Below are 22,986 nucleotides of genomic sequence, written 5' to 3' on the forward strand. Positions count from 1 at the left end.
AAAAAAAAAAAAAAAAATATAGGATAAGAAAAGGTTGGGGGTGAGGAGAAGGTGGAGGGATATCAAAGGAAGAGAGCTCTTGGAGATAGCATAATGTAGAGTTGTAAGGCAGATGGTAGAAGACTCAAGTATCGAAGGAGACTGAGCTCCACATGCAGAGTGTCACTTGAAAACCAAAACTGATCTCTAGGTGAGAATGTATTTGACTCCTTCTAACTACAAGGAATTAGAAATCAAGTGAGGCAAATAGTGAACCTGAGCAAAGCCCAGAAAGCGAGAAGCGAGCAGGCCTGGCATTACCAGGGAGCTAGAGCCGTCGCGAGTATGGAAACTGTCATCTGATTCAATGACCCTCTTTACTTTTGAAAAAAATTTGAAATTAGGTACAAAACAGGTATTAAAACTTTACTTTCAATTAAACAAGGGCTCCAGAAAGAAAGAAAGTTAGGGTACCAATGGAAAACATACCAACTTTACAATTTTATGCGAGCAGCTGTGTGTTGGGTGGCCTTTACCCGCTGAGCCCTGTCAATATGTGTAAAGCAGGTCTCCTTGAGAGCTATGGCGCAAGTCACAGAGGTGTGGTGCCTGCTCCTGGGATAGCTTTCGTAGGGATCCCAACCACTAGCCACTCCCAAATGTCTGTTGGGGGACACCAAGTAACAAAACTGCCATCGCTGTCTTCTTACACCCCCCCCCCCACACACACACACAACATTCCTCTGAAATGAGCAGAGTGGGGGCTGCATAGAGTGTGGGTCCCAGGGGGGCAATCAAGTTCCAGTCTGTGTTGTTAGGATGTTACTTGGAAAAGTGACAGGAAAAGGAATAAGATTGCAGTGTGAAGATGTTCATTGGCTGGAAAGGAAATGGTTGCGGTCTGTGCTGTGGTGTAAAGAAGGAGAGGCTGGAGAATCCCTGGCTAACCCCAGGCAGCAGGACCAGAGGCCATGGGAGCTGCGAGGTGTGGCCCCCAGGGGTCCAGGACAGCTGCTCCCAGGGTTGTGGGGAGACTCTGCCGGGAGGAAGAGCTGGGACTACCTGTCTGGGGCAAATGGCCTCTCCCTTGTTCCCTGCCATCAGCCCACTGAACCCTCTCTGGGCCCTCAGACTCCCCTCCCCTGCTGCCACCCCTCCCAGCTGGGAATAGGACAAAGGGCAATGTTGAAATCACTTGAAATCCAGAGGAGGGGTCCAGTTCACCCAGGGCTTCTGGACAGGAAGCTACTCCCCACCTGAGGCTGGCTGGATTACCAAGGGGGAGGAGGAAGACGGCAGAACAGTTGGCAAGTGTTAGGCCTCAGGGCAGAGGACTCTGGCTGGGGGGATTCCAGGTAAAAGTTCTCTGTGGTCTGCTCAGATGCTTGTTAGTTATAAAGCTTCATAGGCCATCCCTCTGCTGAAGAGGGAAATGGCCCTTAGGGAAGTGGCGTGTGTGTTCACGCACAGGCATATGTGTGTGTGTTGGCAGAGAGGTGGGATTGAGTGAGAGGTCACTGCAGGTCATTTCTGTGGAGCAATGGGGGTGGGATCATATTGAAAAGGCAGTGCTGATTAACCCACACTCCATGAAGCCCAGCTAATGTTGGCTCTGACCTTCACCACTACCACCACAGCCACCGCCACTCCTGCCTCTCACTCTTCTACTTCATCCTCTTGCCTCATTTGCATCCCTGTTTGTACCCTAGGCCTCACCTCACATTCATTCACCATGTGTTCTAGGCACTGCCATAGGCACTGGGGATACAGTGGGGGACAAAGCGTGGGTTCCCCATGGAGCTCCAGTGGCTTCTCTATACTGGAGCCACTCCTAAGACTAGGGTTCCTGAATTGACACTGCACTCCCAAACCCAAGTGCACAGAGCCAGAACCTTACCACAGCCCCGCCCCCTCCCAGCCCAGCCAGGTCTTGAACTGTACTCCCCCTCGAATCCTGCTGTCACTCAAATCCACTCCATCCCTGCTCCTAACCCCAATTTGTTCTAGTCTGTATAATTGTTAGCAAAACAGCTACTGTGACTGAGGCTTCTTGCAGAACTGGGGCCTCCTTGCAACCCCCAGGACAGTTCAATATATAAAGTCTGTACCGCTCCTATCCCAGGCTGCAGCTACGCCCTGGCCTCAGAGGCGTCTCCGGGGCTTGGGTGCCCTCTAGTGTTCTCTGGGTGTGCAACAGTCCTTGGCTGCAGGAAGGGACAATTCTCTGTCCGGGGGACTGACTGGACTTGTGCCGTGTGAGGGTCCTGAGCACTCAGCTGATCCTCTCCCAAACACTCCAGGGTAACGAGACTCTCATCTGTTTGCAGAAATATCTCAGAACCATCCTCCAAATAGCCTTCCCCTTAGCTCATGGATTTCATAGCTCATTCTGAGCAGATTTTTTTTTTTTTTTAAGTTCAGTGGAAGACCCTTCTGCTGCAATTTTAGCTCCTTCCCTAGTGGAAAGACGGAAGCCAGTTCACCTTTCTCAACAACGCTTTATGCACCAAGAGCTCCACTAGTTGAACTGTGGTCTTTCTTCTACTTCTCTCTCATCCTCCCCTTGTGGTCATTTTGCCCCTCAAATAGAAGAGAGGCAGGACAAGAAGTGAAAAGCAGAAGGGGACGTAGCAGCCTGGAACCTTTATCTTTTTTTAAGAGATCAGGTCTCACTCTATTGCACAGGCTGGACTTGAACTCCTAGGCTCAAGCATTCCTCCTGCCTCAGCCTCCCAAATAGCTGGGACTACAGGCACTTGCCATTGCTCCTGGCTTAGTCCAGAGTCTTGATCCGAGTTTCCTGCAGCATAAAGGAACACAGGGCACTAGAAAGAGGGGCTGGAATTCCTTGAGAATGATCTAGGTCCTTCCCCCAGAGCATTAGCAGGAGAATCAGACCTGCCGCAGACCTCTGGGGTGAGAGGCGAAGGTGAGGCATGGATGTGGGCTCATGAGTGAGGCCAGAGGCTAGCCCTGTGATTGTCTACCTGGACTCACAGTGACAGGCAGGGGCCAACTCTAGGACTGGATACTCCCTTCAAGGCAAGCAGGGAAAGTCCCCTCCTGCTGGGCCATTGGCAAGACTGCTCCTCCTGACACCAGGCCAGGAAAGCTGCCCTCTCCTTTCCCTCTCTGCTGCTCGGAATACACTGGTCTCCATGCCACGCTGGGAAAATGTGGCACAGGACAGTAACTGTGAAACCCACCTCTGATCCTTCAGCTGGACTCTATCTGCGTATCCCTGTCTATCTCATCCTTTTTTATTTTTCCATGGCAATTTCCTTTCTGTGATTATAACATACTTCCCAACCCCATTCATGTTTAGTTTTAGTTTTTAAAAAAGACTAAGCTTTGTCAGCAGCATTTTAAGAACTCTAAACACACACTCCCATTCACACTCACACACTCACACAGGCACACCCACACTCACACTCGTATGCCCACCCTTACACACTATCTCTCTCTCACACACACTCACACTTTTAAAATCCTTTTCCTCCCTCTATGCTTTCTCTCCTCTTTGTTTTGCTTCCTCGGGAAACCTTCCATTCATTGTCCAGCTGTCAGCCGGGACACAACCCAGATGATGGCTGAGGAGCACACAGCACAAGACGAAGCATGATATCCAGAGCTAGCCAGGGCCAGAGACATCAGGTGCAACCCTTCCTCTTACAGATGGGGAAACCAAGTCCCAGGAAGGGAAAGGCAGTCAGCCAAGGTCAGGTGGCTCGATTGTCAACAAACAAACCTGTATCAAGGCAAAGGAAGGCCTGGAGCTCTGAAGTGGGTATGCTCTGCTGGACGCCCCCCTGTTCCGGGGACCCCCTCCTGTTCCCCAGACCCCTCTTCCCTCCTGACACAGCCATGGGAGCAGCTGGCATGACTGTGTCCCTCCCCACCTGCCTCACAAATACCTGTTGGTTTCATTTGTGTGACGTTACTCACCCCTTGTTGTATTCCATCATTTCCTCTAAGACACATCTCAAAGGCATTTCTTCCAAGAATAATTGCTGTCACTTACAATTGCCCCATTTTGTGTCACCCTCCTCTGTTGTGTATTCACTTTGAACCATGGTGATATGTGCGTGATTATGCTACACTTTGTAAATTGTTACTTCAAGTATACATGTTTTTGCCTCTTGAACTAAATTATAAGCTACAAGAAAGGAGAGACCATGCCTTCTGTGTAATGTTTTGAATGCCCACAATAACTGATATTCAGGATGCTTGGTCCAGTGCTGGGATGCCATCAACAATGTCCAACAAATGGCTACATGGATTTGACACTAGAAGCAATTAGCAGTTGCTGACTTCTGAGCCAGGGGAGAAAGAGACTGTCACAGTTGTGTATGGGTTCTGAAAGTCAGGAAGGGTTGGATGAGATGTGGAGAAGGGTATATCTGGGGACCATGAGGCTAGAGAGGATGGGATGGAGGGGAGACCTGGTGGAGAAGTGGAGCTGAGTGGAGGGAGGAGGCTGACACCTGCCATTCTGCATCAGGCCGTATTTGCTGTGTGGACTGACCAGCCCAAGGGGATGCCCAGAGCTCTGGGCCTGGTAGTCTTCTGCCTAGAGATGCTGAGGCCTGGCAAGGCCCCCAGCACATCTTACTCTCAGTGAGCCTTCAGTACTAATCACCTGTGTCTTCTCGGTCCTTCCTTGTGCCCCCCCAGAGCCAAAGGATGAAGTGGAGGTTTCAGACGATGGTGAGTGCAGCCCCTGTCCTTAGGTCAGGCTCTTGGGGTGGAGGGAGCTGAGTGGGGGCATCTGAGGCTCACATCAACCCTGACCCGTGCCCCACAGATGAGAAGGAGCCCGAGGTTGATTATCGGACGGTGACAATCAATACTGAACAAAAAGTATCTGACGTCTACGACATCGAAGAGAGATTAGGATCGTAAGTGCAATGGGAAGTTGTCTCTGGGCTCCCAGGGTGAGGGTGGTGCGGGTCTCACAGTTAGATTCAGTATCTCAGTTTCCTGTTGCTCCCTGGGCCCTGCCTCCTCCCCAGACTGAGAGTCCTGCAGGACCCATGAAAGCATCACTCACCCAGGACTCTGCAGAGTTGCCCATGCGGTCCTGCACTGTCCCAGCTCTGCAAAGGCTGTGGGCAAGTCCTTCCTTTTCCATGCCTCTGTTCAGAGCCCAGGACTAAAGTGAGACACGGGGAGGGGAACAGCACTCACTGGGGCCTGTCGGGGGAGGGCGGGGGGTGGGGGGAGCAGAACGTTAGGGAGAAGAGCTAATGTGTGCTCAGCCTAATACCTAGGTGGTGGGGTGTTAGGTGCAGCAAGCCACCATGGCACACGTTTACCTGTGTAACAGACATACACATCCTACACATGTACCCCGGAACTTAAAAAAATAAAATAAAATAATTTAAAAAATAAAATAAAATGAGAGGACTGGATCAGTTTATCTTTGGTATCCCTTCCATTTGATCCACGGAAGTCAGTGGAGAGGCCGGGCGCGGTGGCTCAAGCCTGTAATCCCAGCACTTTGGGAGGCTGAGACGGGCGGATCACGAGGTCAGCAGATCGAGACCATCCTGGCTAACCCAGTGAAACCCCGTCTCTACTAAAAAAATACAAAAAAACTAGCCGGGCGAGGTGGCGGGCGCCTGTAGTCCCAGCTACTTGGGAGGCTGAGGCAGGAGAATGACGTAAACCTGGGAGGTGGAGCTTGCAGTGAGCTGAGATCCGGCCACTGCACTCCAGCCTGGGCGACAGAGTGAGACTCTGTCTCAAAAAAAAAAAGAAGTCAGTGGAGGCTGATCAGTGCTCACTGTAAAGCAATGCCTGCATTAGTGCTCCGTTAAATGCGCAGCAGTCATCCAGCTCCCTCATGAACTTGGTCGCACTGCTTACTCTGGCTTCTCCCTGGGGCGTGGAGGATAGAGTGGGCTCAGACCCCAATCTTGAGCCAAGCTGTTCACCTGCCCCTAACCCTGTCCCTGGAGGAATAGAAGAGGTGGGAGAGAAAGGAGTTGGACTCCACTTGTATTTCCAGCGGTTTCTGGGAAATGAAGGAGTGATGCAAAGCGGGTAACAGTATCAGAAAGGAGTCAGCGCCATCACAGAGGAGCCCCACTCTCCCCTCTCTCAGCAGTGGGAAGCAGGACCCTGCCTGGGCCATCACCAGGGGATCAGTGGTAGGGAGTGGAAGGAAGGAAGGCAACCGCTCAGTAATTCTCTGCATTTGGGAAGGGCTGTCTCCACCCATCTTCATGGGTTCCACCGCAGGCAGGAGAAGAGATGCCATCAGCCAAGGTTGACAGTAGGTTTGTCAACATTAGAAGTGTGCTTCAAAGGCTAGGTGTGGTGGCTCACGCTTGTAATCTCAGCACTTTGGGAGACTGAGGTGGGAGGGTTGCTTGAGATCAGGAGTTTAAGACCAGCCTGGACAACATAGTGAGACCCCATTTCTACAAAAAAATGTTTAAAGATAAGAAAAAACAAAGTGCCTCATTGCTCTAGAGCAGGAGTCTGGGCCTTTCATAAAGGCCTATGTCTTAGATTTTATGGGAAATATGTCTTTGTCATAACTACTTAGCTCTGCCACTGTAGTGCAAAAGCTGCCATAGACAACATGCAAACAGCCAGGCAGGGCTGTGCTCCAATAACACCTTACTTATAAAAGGAGATGGACCAGATCTGTCCCATGGGCCATAATTTGCCAACCCCAAGTTAGTGGAAAGCTTGGCTAAATGTGGCTTTTCTGTCTTCCTCCTTTCATTTGCAGTGGGAAATTTGGACAGGTCTTTCGACTTGTAGAAAAGAAAACTCGAAAAGTCTGGGCAGGGAAATTCTTCAAGGCATATTCAGCCAAAGAGAAAGAGAATATCCGGCAGGAGATCAGCATCATGAACTGCCTCCACCACCCCAAGCTCGTCCAGTGTGTAGATGCCTTCGAAGAAAAGGCCAACATCGTCATGGTCCTGGAGATGTGAGTGGCTCACTGCCAGCAGCCGGGACACTGCAGGGAACCCCCAAATGTGTCTCCCCTACTGCCCTACCCCAGCTACCTCTGCCCCGAGATGGAAAGCACTGCAGATAGGAGTGTGATATTTAAGATGCTCACCAGCCATACAGCCAGGCCTGACCAAACAGAACCGAAGGTCTGTGCACAGTGCTGGCCCTGAGCCTCTGAGCACCAGCCCAGCTGCAGCCCTGTGCTTATTTCCAAAACAAACCGGTAGATCTTTGAGGACCCTGGCACCTTTCTCGCCCTCATCTCCCCATGAAAGGGGCAAAGCTACCCCTAGGCTTCTTGGTTTCATTCAGGGGCATTCTCACCTGAAGGTGGTTTAGAATCAAAGGGGAGGGACAGGGCGGCTTCCTGACTTCCCCATGAAAGATAAGCGGCACCCCGGCTCAGGGCTCAAAATCCAGGATGGAAGCCTTGCTCTGGTCCTCAGTCCCCTCCTATGTTTCCACATGTCCCAGGTCTACTCTTGTTGGTACTGTTTTGACTTCTCACTCATTAAAGAGTGGTGCTTTCCCTGTGGGGTTGTACAAAGGCAGGGAGATGGATCAAATGACCTCCAGCCAAGGCTTTCCCAGAATCCATTGTTTCTTCTGCACCTGAATCCTCCACCTCCCTCACCTCTGAGCTGCTGGTGCATGTGTGTACACACACACACACACACACATGCACACACACACAGTCAATCATGCACACTGGCATCAGCAAGCCAGGCATCCCCCACAGCATCTGCATTCTTAACAGTTTCCTTTTTTATCTGAATTTTTAGAATATATGCTACAATCACCTCAAAAAATATTAGGAAATACACAGTGAAAAGTCTAATTTCCACCATTATTCCTGTTTATCCTTTCCTAAACACCACCACCATCACCAACATGAATGGACAGTTTTATTGGCTTTTATCTGTATCCTTCCAAAGTTTCTTTATGAAAACATAGGTGTATAAACACACACACACACACATATTCTTATTTTCTTGCCTTTTAACACAAAAGGTAACTTCTTATACTCACTATCATATACTTTGCTTTTTTAGTTTGGTTTGGTTTGTTTGTTGTTGTTGTTGTTTGAGACAGAGTCTCACTCTGTCGCCGAGGCTGGAGTGCAGTGGTGCCGTCTCGGCTTATTACAACCTCCGCTTCCCAGGTTCAAGCGATCCTCACACCTCACCACAGGCTCACACCACCTTGCCCGACTAATTTTTGTATTTTTGTACAGATGGGGTTTCACCATGTTGCCCAGGCTGGTCTCGAACTCTTGGGCTCAAACGATCCATCTGCCTCAGCCTCCCAAAGTGCTGGGATTACAGGCGTGAGCCACCGCACCCAGCCTACTTTGCTTTTTCAGCGAATTAGTATGGGAGTTAGTCCCATCTCACTACCGAGTGAGCTTTCTCATTCTCACAGCTCTGTGGGGTTTTGTTGTGTAGAAAATCACAATTTATTTCAGCAGCCTTCTTTTGATAAGAGATTGGGATTGGGCGATTTCCAGCCTTTTGCTTTTACAAACAAGCATTGTTTGTAACCTTGTACCCACATCTTTTCACTCATGCCTGTGAATATCTGTAGGATAAACTCCCAGAAGTGAGGGAGAGCTGGATTAAAGGGTATGCACATTTGAAGTCTTTAGAGATATTTTGAAATTGCTTTCAATATCCTTGAAATGCTCATCCTGAACTTTGGGGGTCTCTGTCCTTTGGTGGGGGCTCTATCAGCATCTTGGAATTCTTTTCCAGGAAAGTTGAAGCCAGTAAGACATCCCCAAACTGTAGATATGAGTGGAGTATTAGTCTTTTCTCTCCCCTCATGCCATTAACATTCTGGCACACAAGTATTTCCTTTCAGTATGTGTTCCTTAGGAAAGGCAGTAGTAGTTACGAGTGTAGGCTTGAGTCAGATGAACCTTACTTCAAATCCCTGCTCTACTTCTAACTTGTTATTTGACCTTGAGTAAGTTATTCTATTGTACCAATCCCTAGTTGTATTATCCATAAATGTAGATATGATGCCTGCCTTCAGGAACACTGTGGGATTCAATGCAATAATGCATATAGGGCACAGTACTCTATAATGGGAAATTATTGTTAGTAGTATGATACATTGACTTTTTTTGTATCCTGGTTTCTTTCCATTTAAAAGTACTTTTTGAGCATTTAACTTCCAACAAGGTGTTGTGGAACAAATCCTCCCTAGTATTCAGGAAGCCTGGCTTCAGTTTCTGCTACTGTTGAGTCATGATTTTACAATTGTCAAATCCTACCAGCACAAAGAAGTACTTGGATTGGAACAGTCGATCTCAAGACGCCCCTTTTGGTTATAAAATTCTACTATTTCGTGGAACCATAAAAGATGTGGTGAAGAATTTCCATTCATATCTTAAAATCTACATTCAGCCCCAAATTCAAACGTTCCTGCCCATTTTCAGGAAATACATAGCCCATGTCTGTGGCCTCATTCTTTATACCCTCACAATAGCCCCGTGGGCTGCATCTTTTCCCATTTATTCTAGAACAGGTTGCTTAGTCTAGGCAGTATGGGCATGTGAGGACATGTGGAGAAATGTCCTATCTTTAGTTAAACCTTGAGCAGGTTCTTGAGAGGGTGCAGGAGTCACAGGGCCTGGGGAAGGCTGGGCAGCAGCACCAGTGGGCAGAATACCATACTTAGCTTGGAATTGGAAGTTGGCAAGCTGGATGGAAAAAGCAAAGAGAAAATGTAAGAAAACTTCAGCTGGTCTGGCTTTCATCCCTCTACCCCATGCCTCCCCCGTGGACAGGAGCAGGTCTTCCATGCCCAGATACCAGAAGATTTGCCTGCACTTGGGACCACGGCCAGGTCGCCAAGAGTAGGAACTTGGTAAGAACTCAGTCAACCAAAGAAGAAGGAAACAGGTTCATACTCCATCTATACATCCCTTCCAGCTTAAACACTCTAAGACTTGACCACTGAGAAGGGAAAGGATGATTTTCACCAGTGCAATGTGCTACCCTTGTTGGATGGAGAAACTGAGATTAAAAGAAGGATGATGCCTGGGGATAGAAAAATGGAAATATATTCCAGGGTCCCAGCCTTAAGTTCAGTTGCCTCAGATCTAGTGGGAAATAGTAATGAATGTGTCTTCAGATTTCTGACTTCTGATTACTGGATGAGCCCCCACCATATAGCAGTTGGTCTGACACAGCGATTCTTTCAGACCCCTGACCTACTTGGGCTTGTCCTTTTGGAAGTGCTTGGGACATTCCAGGTGGTGGCGGAACCCTGAGCATTGAAGACGATGTGAAGTTTAAGCTGTGTCATCCATGGCTCATCTCATGTTTGTGCTACTATTAGCAAAATTTATCAAAGAACATTCCAGCTGGCTGCCATGGGGCAAGGAGCAGAGGGTCTCGAGTCCCCTGACAGCACAATTCCTTCTTGCTTCCTATGAGCCAAGGTCTAGGGTTTGGGGGATGAATCTGATTCCTTAGGATAGGGATCACTTATTTATTTAGTCATTCGCTCACTCACCGTTAATTTATTAAGCCTAATCTTGGCCCTTGGCATCCCATTTCTGTGGGTGGCAGTTTCTGTCTATCAAACCAATATTTTCCAACCATAGCATTGAGTAATTTGAAAAGAAACCCACAGAACCATTAATCCTGCCTGTTTAACCCCTTCCATCTTAGAAAGTTGAACCATAGGAACAGTTTTCAAAATATATTATGTCTGAATAGGGTTGAACCTATTTGAATTTATATTGAATAGGTTTCCTCCAGAAATGTAGCAGGGATTATCTCCATGGCTCAGATTCCCACCACTCATTGCCTCAGACGTTCCCGAGGGCATTGAAAACAATGGTTGCTTGCTTTCTCACAATATTTAAAATTTAAATGTAAACATTTTGGAGCACCTCGTCTGTGCCAAATATATTTGGAGGCAAGTAAGGGTCTAGAGATGAGCCCGCCACCTATGACATGTTCAGAACTTCAAGGCAAAGCCAACTTGACACAGAAAGTGCAGAGACAAGGCCACGGACATAAGGCCATGGAAAGTGCAGAGACAAGGCTGTGGACATAAGGCCATGGAAGGTGCAGAGACAAGGCTGTGGACATAAGGCCATGGAAGGTGCAGAGACAAGGCCGTGGACATAAGGCCATGGAAAGTGCAGAGACAAGGCCGTGGACATAAGGCCATGGAAAGTGCAGAGACAAGGCTGTGGACATAAGGCCATGGATGCCCAGTGAGGGAAAGATCATTCCATGTGAGGAAATGGGGAGTGACTTTTTCAGAGGGTGTGAATTTCAGCTGGCCTCCCAGGAGTGGTAGTTGAGTAAGCCAGTATTTCTCAAACTTGTCTGATCATAAGGATGACCTGGAGTAATTATTACAAATATAGATCCCTAGATCTCTCCTAAGACTTTCTAAATCAAAATCTCCAGAGGAAGAGCTTGGGAATTTATATTTTTAATAAGAGCCCCAAGTGATTCTTTACATAGAAAATTGATCATCGATATTGAGCATTGACTGTGTGCCAGACACTTCCAAGCACTTTACCTGTGTTGACTCATTTAGTGTTTGGAGCCACCCTGTGAGGTGGGGCTGTTTTTAATCTGCATCTTACAAATGAGGAAAATGAAGCACCGAGATGTTAAGAACTGGCTGAGACCTAAGAATGTAGATGAGAGTTTGACTTGGAGCCCTGGTAGAGAGCAATAGAAATGGAGGGCATGAGGACAAGAGCACCACCTGCTGGCCATTTGCGGACCTCCTTCTCAGATGGGTTTTAAAGTGTCAGTTCTAGCTCCCTCCAACTGTCACTGGCACAGACTGACCTTCTCCAGCTCAGCCCTTCCAGAAGTGAGTGTGTGTGTCACGTGGCAGAGGCTGTGGTATGCTGGGCCCCACAGTGCATCCCTGTCTCTGTCCTGCAGGGGTCAGTGACAAGATCCACCTAGCCCACCGCAGCTTATCAGACAATAAGTAAGAAGTGTTGAGCACCTTCTATGTGTTAGGCGTGATACTTTCCAAAGGCTCCTACATTCCTAAGAACTATGAGGCAGGGATAGATAAGGAAACTGGGACTCAGAAAGGTTAAGCAACTTGCCCAGTGTCACACAGCTCATAAAAGGCAGCAGCAGGATTCAAACTCAGCTCCTTTCCTCTTCATGAGGACTCTCTGTAGGAGAGGAAATACCCTTGCAAGAGGACAGGCCCAGAACCCACCCAGCCTTGTTCAACTGGTGGACCTACAGACCACTGTAGAAACATGAGCTTATGCCTGGGTGACAGAGCGAGACCCTGTTTCTACAAAACATTTAAAAAATAAGCCAAGTGCGGTGGCACATACCTGTAGTCCTAGCTACTTGGGAGGCTGAGGCAACAGGATGACTTGATCCCGGGAGTTCAAAGTTATGTTGAGCTATGATCACAGAACTGCACTCAAGCCTGGGTGACAGAGCAAGACCCTGTCTCAAAAACGAAGGAAAGGAAAGGAAGGGAAGGGGAGAGGGGAAGGAGGGAAGGAGGGAGGGAAGGGAAGGAGGGAGGAACAGAGGAAGGCAGGCAGACAGGCAGGAAGGACGGAAAGAAGAAAGGAAGGAAGGAAGGAAGGAGGGAAGGAAGGAGGGAAGGAAGGAGAGAAGGTTGGTTATAAGCCAGACATGATGGCTTATGCCTGTAATCCCAGCACTTTGGGAGGCTGAGGTGGGATAATCTCTGGAGGCCAGGAGTTCCAGACCAGCCTGGGCTCCCCTTCTCTCCTCCTTCCTTTCCTTTCTTTCGCTTTTGAGACCGGGTCATACTCTGTCACCCAGGCATGAGTGCAGTTGTGTGATCATAGGTCAACATAACTTTGAACTCCTTGTCTCTACCAAAAAACAAAAAAAAAATTGAAAAAGAAAAAAAGAAAAAGTGAGCTTACTGATATCTGGGTGCTGCATAAGTTACCAGAGAGATGCTTTAAACTTGCTAAGCAGAGACCAAGAAAGGTGGGTCAGAGGGCTAGGACAGGGGAACAGAGAGGACTTGTGCAACTCAGGCGGCGGGCCGTGCATTTGCACTGAAGGGCGATATGCTGATGGCTGAGACCCCAGGGCAGTCCCTAGCAGAGGATGCATGCCTGTGGCTGCAGAAGCCAAGTTGACTAGACATAGCCAGGATCCAAAGCCTATCCCGGTAGAAAGGATTACACAGCTGGGGCAAGGAAGAGGTCCAGGGGAGACCAGCTAATTATGACTTCAGGGAGTAAACCAATACTATAGACCTAGCCAGGGTAAGCAGATCTGTCACAGCTGTAGGTATAATGGGTTATAGCCAACTAATTTTAGAAAATTTGCTGAGGCTTATTATTGAAGATTGAAGGTATTTTTCCGTTCCTGGCTATGCAAAACAAATGCTTGTGGTAACTATGAGTATTTTGAACTTGAGTTCCCTGTGACTAAAAGACACACTAGGGCACAAGAATGTTCCCTTAGGCATGTGTGGTCATTTGAGGGAAAGAGACTGTTCAGAGGTCACTCTTTTTGTTAAGAAGATCATGTCTGGATCTCTCTGTTCACACCCAACCCTGAAACTGCCTAGCGTAGATGGTTCCCTGAGTCTCCAGTAGCTTAGAGGGTGCAGGGCAGGGTTCCCTGATGGGAAACCAGGAGGCCCTGACCCTTCTTCCATGTTGGAAGGGTGGGGGATTCAGGAAGTGCCCATCAGCCCCATTGCCTGGGCTTTCCTGCCAGTTTCTCCTACCCCCAGCCTACTCTGACCAGACTCCCTGCCAGCCTGGCCTCCATGAGCTTGTGGCCTGACCACCCCGTGCACGTGTTCCTGGTGTTCCTGCAGCGTGTCAGGAGGTGAGCTGTTTGAGCGCATCATTGACGAGGACTTCGAGCTGACGGAGCGCGAGTGCATCAAGTACATGCGACAGATCTCGGAGGGGGTGGAGTACATCCACAAGCAGGGCATCGTGCACCTGGACCTCAAGCCGGAGAACATCATGTGTGTCAACAAGACGGGCACCAGGATCAAGCTCATCGACTTTGGTCTGGCCAGGAGGCTGGGTAAGGCTCATTTCCCACGGACACCAGCGTGTATTGCAGTGGCTGTTTCCTCTCACACTAAGTGTGAGAGGAAATGTACAATATAGGGGTTAAATCCGAGACCGTGAAGACTTCTCAGGTTCAAATCCTGCCCCTACCACATACTGGATGTGACAGTAAGCCTCCAATTCGCCATCAGAAAAGTGGGATCATAGTAGGGCCTAACTCACAGATTTGTTAGGAGTATCAGATGTGTTAATACAGGTAAAGGGATGGGAAGAGTGCCTTGCACATAGTAAGTCTGCTTAGGTGTTAGTGTGCATATGATGATGATTATCCCCTTTTGTTTTTCACTCTGGTGCCATTAGCAGCAAAAGTCATTTTGGTGATGGTGGCTCTGTACATCTGCATCATACTGTACAGTTTCTAGAGCACTTTCACATGAAAAATAATCCCTGTGATTCTCACCATGAGGTGGGCAGGGTAGATTTTATGAGCCCCATCTTGCAGACTGGGAAACAAGGGTTCACAATAGCTTTGCCCAGGAGGTCCCACTGTGAGCCAGGGGATGTGCTGGGGTTGGAACAAGGACCCCAGACCTTGCTGAGAATGCTCTGCAGCACCTCTGACTCTTAGGTTAGCCAGGAGAGAGGTCACGGGGGAGGCGGTCAGGGTCTCAAGGCCAGCCCTGAAAGCATTTTGGTAGGTGCCTGCCTGGCTCACATTCCGCCTGCATACAGCCTGCCTCTGCAGCCCTTTGATGTCCCAGTGATTGAGGAAACAGCTTCATCCTCCCTTCTCAGCCACTGCCCTGCTAGCAAGCAGCCCTAGGGCTGGGGTGAGCTGGCTTTATTTCACCACCCTGCAGGGAGTAGAAAGGAGGGGCCAAATGAATGCCACCCAATAAATGTCTCCTAGGACACTCAGTGCTGGCTGAGGCTGTGCTGGTCATAAAGAGGAAAGGGTCAAGGTGGGGGGTGAGGTTCCAATAGACCACGACTGGTCTGGTAGTCAGCGCAGTCCGGTGAAAAGCCCACCTCGGCATTGGGTGTGTGTGCCTGCTCTGCTCACTCCTGCCAACGGGACAGGGTAGAGGCAGTGACTGGTGTACAAGGCCTGCCTTTGAACAGTGACCACCAATAAATTAAATGAATAGAGAGGCCGCTGTCCTCAGGAGTCAGCAGTGTCAGAGCCCAGGGAACACAAGGTCCAGGTTCCACTGGTGAGGGATATTGTGGGAACCACCATGTCCACCAAGGACCAGAGAACTGGGAAGAGGCTAAAATGTAGCAGAAAGGGCTGAGAGGCAGGAATTGGAGCAGAACTTTCACATCTGAGGGCTGGTAAGTGCTTTGTTTTAGAACATTTGCTGTGAGCTCTGCGAAGTTAAGGGAGACCATAGGTACCTGCCTTTTGCACATATTAACAGGCATCTCTGGTCCTTTATGGCCAAGAGGTACCACCCTGGGGTTGAAGCCTCTCCCAGCTACCCTCCCAGCAGCTCCTGGAGGACAGCCATGAAGCTGTGTGAGGAGTAGGAGAGGCAGGAGGGAGGAGCGGTGGTAAGCATGGCTCAGGAGTCGGACTACCTGGGCTTGAGTCCTGACCACCACTTGTTAACCAGGTGGGGAAATCACTGCACTTCCCTGGGCCTCACTCACTTCCTCAGCAGCATGGACATTATACCTACCCCTTAGGGTTGGTGAGAACCCTTGTAAAGCTGCCAGCAGGGTACATAGGACATAGTGAGTGCTAGAGATTATTATTCAGCATAAGTCACAGTCCCTGCCTAGGGAAACTAACTCATGAGAGAGACAGACTCACAAAAAGACCATTCAGGGGCAGGTGCTTTAATGGCCTCTTCTCCCCCTGCCCAACCTGAACAGGACATTTCAGGTGAGTGTGCGGTTCGTTGGTTTCACTGGTGTGTTGATGCACCTGTTTAACAAGGAGGTCAGATGTCTCTGTGCCTGTTCTCTGTGCCGAAGCCTGTGTCTGGCCCCTCCCAAGTTGGGGTCAACACACAGATTCGGGCAGCTGCTGGCCTCAAGTGGGCTCCGTGATGTGCTGGCAATTTATCCCTCTCCATCCTGGTTTCAGAGAATGCGGGGTCTCTGAAGGTCCTCTTTGGCACCCCGGAGTTTGTGGCTCCTGAAGTGATCAACTATGAGCCCATCGGCTATGCCACAGACATGTGGAGCATCGGGGTCATCTGCTACATCCTGTGAGTCTCGGGGCACTTGGTGGACCGGTGGGTGGGGGCTGGGGTTTCCACAGGAGGGTCCCCAGACTGCCCTGCCATTGTCATGATGGGGGGCCTGCCCCAGAGTCAGGAGGGTGGCAGGCTCCCCTCCCATCCCTGGCAGCCCACCCTGCTCCTGGGCTCCCAGGAAGTCAGCAGCCTGCATATTCTGTAGCATCATGTAACGACACATGCCGAGATCCCCATTCTGGGAGCTCACTGTCCCCAAGGCTGGCCAGCCTGTGGCCTTTGGTCAGAAGGATGGGAAATGTGGCTGGCACCAAATAATAAAACTTCACTTGTGTGGCTACACAAAGAAGGAGGGCAGGAGGCCAGGGGCGTATCTCTGGGCATCCTCATTGTCTTCAGGGCATAGCACTCCATCCTTATGGCATGGGGACCCCAACTACCAGCCTCATCTCTGAGTCCAGTATATGGATGAATTAATAAACACTATTGACGATCGAGCCTTCAATGGGACGAACAGACAAAAGACAGTAACACAGTAATTAGAACTGAAAAATCAGGTGGGAAATCCAAAGCCATTTCAATAAACAATACTGTAGGAGAGGGGAGGTCAGCCATCTAGGCCAGTGCTTCACAAACATTAACATGCCTGACTCACCTAGGCAGCTCCTTACATTGCAGAACTTTTGTTCAGGTCTGGGTGACCTGAGATGCCACATTTCTAACAGGCTCTAGGTCTGCGACTGTGCTGGTTCAATGACTGCGCTCTGAGTAACAAGGCTGGAGAACACTCTCTCGGTGGGCTCTGGCTGCTTTAGTTCCTGAAGCCCCAGGGTGCGGACATCATCAGCCTCAGAACTTGTGTGGCAGCTCCTGAACCTGTGTGGCCACATGCAGTTATGGGATGGTGTCCCCAAAGATGCAGATGTGTATGCTTTCATTCGATAATGTTTTTACTGTCAGAACAAGAGGAAAAATCTAACATTTTCAAAGAAAATTAGGAAGATCTCTAGGAATACTTTCTTAGCCCGCTGGGGCCTTCAGACCCCAATGTGAGAAAAGGCTCTGGGTGATTCTGATGCACAGCCAGATTTAGAAGCCAGTGTTACAAAAGCTTTAGCAGAAGTGGGGTGACTTTTGTGCAATGTGACTTTTTCACGTGCTCAGGAGCTTTACTCACTGTGGCCTGTTAGGACAGTCCCCTCAGTGGAACCTGCGCCACAGGCATTGTAGCCCAGTTATCCCCTTTCCTGCCTGGAATTAGCCGCACCACCACAGCCTCCCCCAGATCAGCAGAAAACCCCGGGCCAGGTGTGCATTGCCTTGCCTGTCTCCCTGCTCCGCCCCCTCCTAGAGAAGGGGCGCTGACAAGTGAAGACAGCAGCTGGACCGAGCTTGACTCCTGGCTCCCTAGATAAGTAAGGAATAGCAGGGTAGGGGGCAGGGCCAGCCTGCCCCTTTGAGGGTGGCCCCAGGCCTGGGCAGTGCTAACCTCTGGCCCCCGGAAAAACACCAGACCCTTGAAAAGCAGTCCTTGGTCAGCTCTCTCTGTTCAGCCCCAGCTGCCCTGTGGTCTGGCTTGGTCGCAGGGTCCCCCTCCAGCCGTCATGGAGACTTGCCTTACTCTTGATTCTTTAGTGAGTTTTCCCACTGCTGTGGCATCAGGATCTTCTTCAGCTACAGATTTTCACATAGGACCTTGTTTGATCCTCAGAACAAACCCAAGAGTGGGTCATGGCAGGGATTCAATCTTCATGTGGCGTTGAGGTGACAGGGGCCAAGGAAGCCCATGTGGCTGCCCACTTCCCACAGTCGGGCCGGGGACCAGCCGTCTCAGTTTGCCAGAATATAGGACTTTTGATGCTAACATGGGAACAGTCCCAGGCAAACCAGGACAATTGGTCTGTGACAGAGCAGTGACTAGACTGCCCACTAAGTTTTCACCAGTGTAACCTCTACCCAGATCAAGAAACCAAGCACTGCCAGGCCCCCACAGCCCTCTGGCGCCCCTCCCTGTTACCAACCCCCAGAGGTCACCATTACCCTCATGGCTAATGTCAATGAAATAATACAGAAAGAAGTGTCTGGCTTTTTTTGCTTGACATCGTTTGTAAGATTCATTCATAGTACTATGCGTCATTGTAGACTGTTTATTCTCAGTGTTACGTAGTATCCCATTGTGTGAATATAATCCAGTTAATTTATCCGTTCTGCTTTGATAGGCTTTTGAGTGGGTTCCAGTTTGGCCATTGGAAGCATTCTGTTCATGTGTTTCAGTGAACATATTTGTACATTTCTGTTGGATGTATAATCTAGAACTAGAATAACTGGGTCATAAGGGCACTTTATTGTCAAATGAGAGTTCTTTTAGGTGGAGGAACATAGTAATTTGGGCACTATGCTACCTTGTTTACCAGATTACTTTTAAAGCAAAGACCAAGAACTAGGGCAGAGTTTTGGAAATGGGGAGAAGATAGTTTTGATGCTGCAGGTGCTTGGGCAGGGGGTGTCAGGAGGGAGGAGGGGTGTGTGTGGCAGGGACCCAGGCCAGGTGGCACAGACTCAGCCTGGATCAATCCTGTGCCACATCTTGGCTCCTGGACCCCCACTGTGAGCCACTGCCCTCTGGGGCTTTTCCAGGCTGACTCTCTCAGCATGGATGGAAGTCAGGGAGTTCCCCTCCCAAGTCAGGGCTCTCAGCAGAGACTCGTGCTGGAAAAAAACGTTCGCGCCAAGGAGGTGGTATCTTTTAAGCTCCTGCTATGCAGAACTCTGGAACCACTGCTGGGAGCACCCAAAAGAGGCTCTCTGGTGGCCCTCATGGCATCTTCTGCCCCACTCTGTCCCTCTCTGTGGAGCCCAGTCATCTGTGGGGCAGTCCCTGTCTGGGCAACTTCCACCTTTGTAGCAGAGAGCCCCTCCTGTTCTCCTTTCTGAGGCCAGTGAGAGATGGAGAGGCCAGGGAGTTGGAAGGGAAGGCAACAGAGCGTGTCACCATAGGATGATGTGACTTTACTCTCTCACACCCAGCCCAGCCATCAGGGCAGTTCCTGGCCCTATAGGGAAGGAGAAGATGGGGTCGTGGAGCCCCCACACTCTCACCCCAGATCCTGAAGGGAGATAGTAGGTTGTGTGAGACCTTCTGAAGTTAGCAATAGCCATGTGGTGTCTGGCAGGAAGTGAGAGTACCAGAGAGCTGGAGGCCACACTTCCATATGGAAGAAATCCTAAGCCTGCCTCTGTTTAAGAGCACTCCTCCCACTGCTGTCTCCCTCCCCTACTTCCTGGACTTGGTACTTCCTTACTGCCTGTGGGGAGGCCACAACAGCTCTTTTCCGTGCCCTTTCCTCACCCTACTTCACAATGCCTTCTCCAGCCTCCCTCAAGCCAGAGTGAACCAGCAATGGCTGCTCTGCTTCCTCCTCCTGCCTCTTCCTGACCAGGCCCAGCAGCACAGCCTTCCCATTCATGCTTATTTGTTTGTCCAACACCCACCATGGTGCAGACAGCTGTCAGCTGTCCCTCCCCACCCTGGTATGTGGTCGGGAGATGCCAAGAGGGAGGAGAGGTGTGTGTGGCAGGGAAGCAGGTCAGCTCTTCTGGTGACAGCTGCCCAGTCAGCTGAGGAGGGGTCACAGTACCGGGGCATCAGGGCCTCCTCAAACCAGGGTCTGGCTGCAGGGCTCCTCAGCCAGATCCAGTAACCTCTGCCTTCCCCACCCGGGGCTGCCACTGCCCTCTCTGCTGCTGAGCCTGGAAATGAGCTTTGATTCCAGCCCTAGGATCCCTGCTCCCTTCCCAAGCCCCGCCACCACCTTCAACTTTTACTAACAGAACTAAACCCCAGGTCGCTGCTTCCTCGGCCAGTCCACAAAATGATGCACAGCTCTTCCTGTGGACCTGCTCAGCCCTCTCAGCTCTCCCACCAGAGTAGCAGATGGCTAATATGGATAAAAGACTAACCCCTTCCTAGCAGTCAGTAGTTCCATCAGCAGATGTGTGGTCCCCTTAGCTGGCCACTGATACAGTCGGGGCATCTGTCTGCTGCTTGAAACACAGCACAGAAGCCAGGTGTAGTAGTGTGCACCTGTGGTCCCAGCTACTCAGGAGGCTATCATGGGAGGATCACTTGAGGTCAGGAGTTCAAGACCAGCCCATTTCTTAAAACACACACACACACACACACACACAGAGAGAGAGAGAGAGAGAGAGAAAGTGTAGTCCAAGAGGCATTTCTGCACCCTCTGCTCTCCTAACTTTCTGCCCCCAGAGCCAAACAGGCCTCTACATCAGATTCCCTGGGGGAATTTCTTTTGCAGTGAGCTGAGAATTAAGAAATTAGAATGACCTGCATTCATGACCAAAGACTAGTATTTGACCATTAAAAATCAATGTGTAGAGTCTGTCTGTACTTGTTACATCCAGTGAAGAAAAAGTAAAGCATCCAAGGACTTGCCCAGACTGATTACAGTTTTGTGAAAAACAGATCAGTCGATTAGTTAAAAACTAGAGGAGACCAGGGAGATAAAGAGGTGTTTTAATACTAACATTATTTATTGACCGATTGATTTTTTTTAACAAATAATGACTGTTTTCTAGCTGGGCGCAGGGGCTCATGCCTGTACTCCCAGCAATTTGGGAGGCCAAGGTGAGTGGATGGGCTGCGCTCAGGAGTTTGAGACCAGCCTGGGAAACATGGCAAAACCCCATCTCTGCAAGAAATACATAAGGTAGCTGGGCATGGTGGCGTGCACCTGTGGTCCCTGCTACTCAGGTGGCTTAGGTGGGAGGGTCACCTGAGCCTGGGGAGGTTGAGCCTGCAGTGAGCCATGATCATGCCACTGTATTCCAGCCTGGGTGACAGAGCGAGACCCTGTCTCAAAAAAATAAAAAATAATAATAATGACTATTTTCTAAATATAAAGACAAGGCTGGGCGCAGTGGCTTATGTCTGTAATTCCAGCACTTTGGGAGGCGGAAGTAGGAGGACTGCTTAAGCTCAGGAATTTGAGACTAGCCTGGGCAACATGGTGAAACCCCATCTCTACCAAAATACAAAAAATTAGCCAGGTGTGTTGGCACGCACCTGCAGTTCCAGCTACTCGGGAGACTGAGGTGGAAGGATCACATGAGCCCAGGAGGCAGAGGTTGCAGTGAGCTGAGATGACTACTGCACTCCAACCTGGGCAACAGAGCAAGACCCTATCTCAAAAAAAAAAAAAAAAAATTAAAAGACATGATCCTTATGCAAATTTTAGCAATAAAGAAAAACTTCCCCAAAAAGGTTTTTAAAAATCCTCTAAAACCCCACCATCTAGCAACAGCATTACTGAAAATTCGAACACCCTCTTTGTCAACACGCTGTGTATGTATTCCATTTTTTATTCTAGACACGTGCTCTTTAATAGGGAGCATGCTGGGGGAACTTGGGCAGGCGAGGAGCCAGGCAGGGCGAGGAGAGTATTTCAGATGAATAGGCTGCCAAGAAGGAGGAGCGCCAGAGGCCAGAGGCGAGGAGGCTCTCCCTGACTGTGCCCAGAGTTGCAGAGATTAAGACCTATCTTTGCAGGATTACAGTTCCTAATAAGGAAAGGAGGTTTGCAGAAGGGGAACTTTCTGCATTCCACAGCAGGGTTGTTTGCTTTTCCTGCCATCTTTTGGAGTACTGCCGGACTTCCCCGCTCTCTGTTTCCAATGGAAAATGTAAAGAAGCAGCAGGTGGCTGACAGGCAAGAGACAGGCTGCTTCCTGAAGGGGCTTGCATGGGCCACATGGGGGTCAGGGTCACAGAGACGGAGAGAGCTGGGAGGCCCCTAGGAAATCTAGCCTAGTCCTCTTGATGTATAAAAGGAGAAACTGAGGCCCAGAGAGGGGAAAGGAGCAGCAGATAACAGTGCAGACTCTGGGACAGGTAAATGCCCACCCTTCCCTCATGGGGACATGACCGAGAATGATTCTCTTTGCCTTCTTAAAACATAAATCAGGGTCTTGCTTTAAAAATATCCCATCCACAAAAACCTATTTTTCAGAAACACAAATATATTGATTAGGATGAGACAATTCACATTGTAAAAGCTTTCTTCTCTTTACAAAAGTTTTCACTAGAGGTTTCCTCCCATGGCAAGCTTTTTCTCCCAGTATTTCAAGTGGGTTTTGTTCTGTCAAACTCAACCAAAGCCTTACTCCTGAAGCTGTCAGTGCTTGGCTTATGATGATGGATTCATAAGCATTTGGGAGAAGAGACATTGGTAAAGCCCTAACTTGATGGGTTGATGGCAGGAGGGCCCCAGACCCATCTCTCTCTCTCTCTCTCTCTTTTTTTTTTCTTTTTTTTTCTTTTTTGAGATTGAGTTTTGCTTGTTGCCCAGGCTGGAGTGCAATGGCACAGTCTTGGCTCACTGCAACCTCCACCTCCAGAGTTCAAGCGATTCTCCTGCCTCAGCCTCCTGAGTAGCTGGGATTACAGGTGCTCGCCACCACGCCCAGCTAATTTTTGTATTTTTAGTAGAGACAGGGCTTCACTGTGTTGGCCAGGCTAGCCTTGAACTCCTGACTTCAGGTGATCCATCCATCTCGGCCTCCCAAAGTGCTGGGATTACAGGCGTGAGCCACCATGCCTGGCCCCCAGACCCATCTCATGGGGCTCAGCTGAGGTCAGGGCAGGAACAGCTACATAATTTGCAACATAAAAGGTGGGGCCACTTGTTCAAACCTTATTGAGAATCTTGAGATGACAGCAGCAGAGCATTAAACCAAGCACAGGGCCTGTCTAAGGGTGGGACTCTGGGCAACTGTGCAGGT

The 22,986-nt window shown here is 49.6% G+C and overlaps 1 protein-coding gene across 6 annotated transcripts in view; it reads left to right on the plus strand.

The window, feature by feature from the left end:
- Positions 1-22,986, plus strand: part of MYLK (myosin light chain kinase) — a 270,952-nt gene that overhangs the window by 227,960 nt on the left and 20,006 nt on the right. For all 6 annotated transcript variants that reach the window (XM_011950787.1, XM_011950783.1, XM_011950784.1 and 3 more), the window contains 5 exons: positions 4,654-4,686; positions 4,784-4,877; positions 6,722-6,925; positions 13,780-13,997; positions 16,077-16,200. In XM_011950787.1, coding sequence (XP_011806177.1) covers positions 4,654-4,686; positions 4,784-4,877; positions 6,722-6,925; positions 13,780-13,997; positions 16,077-16,200 — 673 coding nt within the window. The remainder of the gene's footprint in view (positions 1-4,653; positions 4,687-4,783; positions 4,878-6,721; positions 6,926-13,779; positions 13,998-16,076; positions 16,201-22,986) is intronic.

The sequence above is a fragment of the Colobus angolensis genome, unplaced genomic scaffold (assembly GCF_000951035.1).
Source record: "Colobus angolensis palliatus isolate OR3802 unplaced genomic scaffold, Cang.pa_1.0 Scaffold31, whole genome shotgun sequence".
Taxonomy (NCBI): Eukaryota; Metazoa; Chordata; class Mammalia; order Primates; family Cercopithecidae; genus Colobus; species Colobus angolensis.